At 46.1% G+C, this 3678-nt stretch overlaps 1 protein-coding gene across 1 annotated transcript; it reads left to right on the top strand.

Moving 5' to 3' along the window:
- Positions 1-628: 628 nt before the first annotated feature.
- Positions 629-3142, top strand: LOC102370685 (C-C motif chemokine 4-like). The gene is made up of 3 exons (XM_006037405.2): positions 629-794; positions 1261-1375; positions 2087-3142. Exons 1-3 carry the CDS (start codon positions 722-724, stop codon positions 2172-2174), a joined length of 276 nt encoding a protein of 91 aa, XP_006037467.1. The 5' UTR covers positions 629-721; the 3' UTR covers positions 2175-3142.
- Positions 3143-3678: the final 536 nt, after the last annotated feature.

The raw sequence follows: 3678 nt of genomic DNA, 5'->3' as shown, positions 1-3678 counted from the left end.
TTATCATTAGGATCTAGTGCCCAGGGAGTAAAATCTGTTGCCTTCACTGTGGTTGTAAATTTACTGAACTCAAAATGAAGCCACTGAGTTTATGAAGAATAAGAGCCCTTCCTCAGGCATGTTCAGGCAACTTTGGAACAAGACCCTAAATTTGGTATAGCCGGGCATGGCAGGATCAACTGAGTATATGGGGCATACGAGGTGGGGAGAGCTTGGGTAACAGGCCCTCCAGCCTTCCCTACCACTTACTCCTAATCTATTATTCATTTTACTTTAGAGGAGATTAACACAGCATTGGCTCAGGAACTTTCTGTTTTTCCAGACTTGCACAACACCAGACACAGCATGCGAGGTCTTGGCTATTTGAACTGCAGGGGAAAAAATTCCCTCTTTGCTGTGGTGTGACCTAATGGCACATTTCTGCTTTCCTTTATTCCAATAGGGTCAGACCAAGAATTAAATAAACTTGCTGAGTAACAGTTTGGTACACTCAGACCTTCAAGTGAGATGTTTTCATTATCCCCTGAGCCTTGGCTGCAGCTTCACTTTTATTCCACACAGCACCATATGCTATGACATCAGCTCTGGAATTTCCTCTCATCTCCCTTTTTTTTTCTTCTAGTAATCATATAAAAAGGCAAGGAAAAGCTAGTTGTTCAGTGTCAGTCCAAGTTTGCAATACTCCCTGGTCCAGTTGTGATCATCTGCATCTGATAGCAACATGAAAGCCTGCGCGCCTGTTGTCATGATTCTTCTCATCTTTGCCTTCTGCTCCCAGGCCTCCTCTACTCCAGGTGAGTTCAGCATATGCTTTTTTTGAAGGTACCACTAATATAGTCAGGCAATAGACTCTTTACCCACTCATGCACTGAACTTTGTTCTCATGTCAGGAAATAGGGATTTCATTTGTGCCTAGAGTAGAGGTCTCCAACAGCCACAGTGAGCAATTTTGAAGCTCAACCATCCTGCCCCCAAAACTCTATTTCACACTCCTTCCTTGCAGCTATCTGTCTATCAATGTATTCTGAGGCCCAAGAGCACTAAGGTTTTTTTCTGGTTGTAGTTCTTTGCTTTCTAAATAAAGGATATAGAAGAGGGAGGAATTATCACATGGGGAAACTCTTCCTTGAAGTCTTGTGGCCAAGAACAGAAGCTGCTTCCCACTCCAGCCAAGCTTCCCAAGCAGGTGCATCCCAGTGCTACTTCTCCTTGGGGTATAGTTCAGCATGGGATCATGTTGTCTTTTTCCATTTATTCTAGTGGGTTCTGACATTCCAACCTCCTGCTGCTTCTCCTACACAAGCCGCAAGCCGCCACGTAACTTAGTGGTGAAGTATTACAGGACCAACAAGAAGTGCTCCTGGCAAGCTGTTGTGTAAGTACAAACTTCAGACTCCTGACAAATAACAAAGGTTCAGGGTCACCTTTCCTTCCAGTGCATGCACTGGAATATATGAATGGACTGCAATGAAAGGGCTTGCTCCTTTGGTATCTGGCACCATGAAAGGGCTGCTGTTTTTGGTTGCTAATCTGCAGGCCATTCAGGAGTTGGAGGCTTTGGGTCCTAAAGAGAGACCCTGAGAGCCAAGCACATGCAGCCTTGAAATGGGGCTACCATGAGGGGCTTACACAGCATTTCCCAAGACTCTAAGGATTCTTACTGAAAAAATCTGGGGTGGGACTTGCTTGCCCCAGGGTGTCATGGAGTGTGGAGGAGGGAGGAATTGATGCTGTGGGGGAGGAATTTGAGGAGGACATTAATACATGGAACAAGCTGATATCTGAAAAGCCCAGGCCAGGCAGCACATAAGGAGCATGGGACTGTGACAGAGACAGGAACAGGATTGAACCTAGTAGCATAACTGGGGGGGGATGACATGGGCACCAACCCCTTATGCTGATTTTGAGGAGATGCCAGAATGGTAGCTTCTGCAGCCCCTGCTACCACTGCCACCAGAAGCTCCTTTTTAGGCCTTTGACTGAATGAACTGGATCATCCAGGGCTTCAATCTGGTAGAAGCCTGAGGCAGAGAAGCATGAGGGCAGAGTGTCTCTCATTCCAACCTGTCTCTTTCATTCTCTGCAGGTTTATCACCAAAAAAGGCCGTGAAATTTGTTCTAACCCTGAAGACTCATGGGTTCAAAAGTACGTGAACAGCCTGGAACAGAACTGAGTAGTGCAGGGACTGAAAAAAACCTGAAAGCATTATTATTCCTATCAATTACTTGCCCTTTGGGAGCACCTGAGAGCCCCAGCATGGACTGGAACCTGAATGGCACACACAAAGAGAATAGTCTAATGACAGATTTCACTGAGTACCTTGTGACAGGCACAATGCAGGGCCTTGCTTCATGACACCCCAATCAAAATTACTGCTATCCACCCACTTGAAAAAAAAAGAGAAACCGTGGAATTTAGACGCTGTTTAAAACTATTTAAGAAATGCAGCCAGTGCAAATGATATTTTTCTATTGCTACTACTCTTATTTATGGGGCCTTTGTAGGCAGGTTGCCTGAGCTGACTCGCTGTGACTGTCACATGCCTGTGGCTGTTAAATGGATTTTGTACCAGACAGAGTGTTTGTGCTGTGATTCTTATCAATTATCTGGGCTTGTTGACAATGTAGTGTGGAAAGATGATTTGAAGAATAAATATTTTATATAAAACTACCTTGTTTTTCCCTTAATTTCAGCACTTGGAATGTTTCCTGGGCCCAGGAACATAATATGTAACAGACCCTGTCCTTCCCCCCTTAACAGTCAAACAAGGAAAAAGAGTGGGTGTACAATTTGTTGGTCTGCCAAATTTCATGCAAATTTAACTCATGCAGAACTCAGAGCCACCTCTGGCACACATGCACCTCTCCATCTATATCATTCATCTTGCATGACCTACAAAGGGCGCACAACCTCAACTGCCCACCCACCTTTAACATACATACATCTGACTCCCCAGGTACCTCTCCACTTTTACCTGCTACATCCCTCTCCTCTCCCAGCTTGTCTCTCACCCCCTGATGCCTCTATTTACATTTTCACTGACTGGCTTTCTTGCATGCATACCAACCTCTGGCTTCTTTACTATTCATTTCATCCAGGAGGAGCACCCACCAACTGCAAATACTTCCTCAGCTTGACAAAGGGTTTTTAAACCCGAAAGCTTGCTAAGATACAGTTTTCCAACTATGTAGTTGGTCTAATAAAAGGTATCAGATTGACCCAAAGAACCTTGTCTGCCTTGTGTGTGTTAAGGTAGAGTGGGATGAATGCAGCAGGGATGGTATCCTATAACAGGTGGCCTTTCCGGTGCTGGTTAGATCTCAGCCTGCCCACCTGTTTCTGGGCCAAATGCCCACTCCTCTTTTTCCTGCCATGCCTTGATGGAAAACTGATTGAGATGTTATCCAGGTGGGAGACTGCCCATTTAGGCCCCTGATGTCTAGCGGTGACATCCATTCCACAGCTCCATACCTTCCATACGCTGCAGTCTATGCCTCGCAGATTGCATCCTTCATCCTGCCAGCTGTGGTCCCCTCTCTGGAACCTGTAGCTCCCCCATAGGCCCTGGCCCCACGTTCAGGCCAGTCAGAACTGTAAGTCTCTTGCTGTGGGCATTCCTCGTGGTGGGCTCCTGGCCCTTTGACACCCCCCCACCACCACCTTTGGGTCATGGGCCC

The sequence above is a fragment of the Alligator sinensis genome, unplaced genomic scaffold, assembly GCF_000455745.1.
Source record: "Alligator sinensis unplaced genomic scaffold, ASM45574v1 scaffold1100_1, whole genome shotgun sequence".
NCBI lineage: Eukaryota > Metazoa > Chordata > Crocodylia > Alligatoridae > Alligator > Alligator sinensis.
This window is presented reverse-complemented; position numbering and strand designations above follow the sequence as displayed.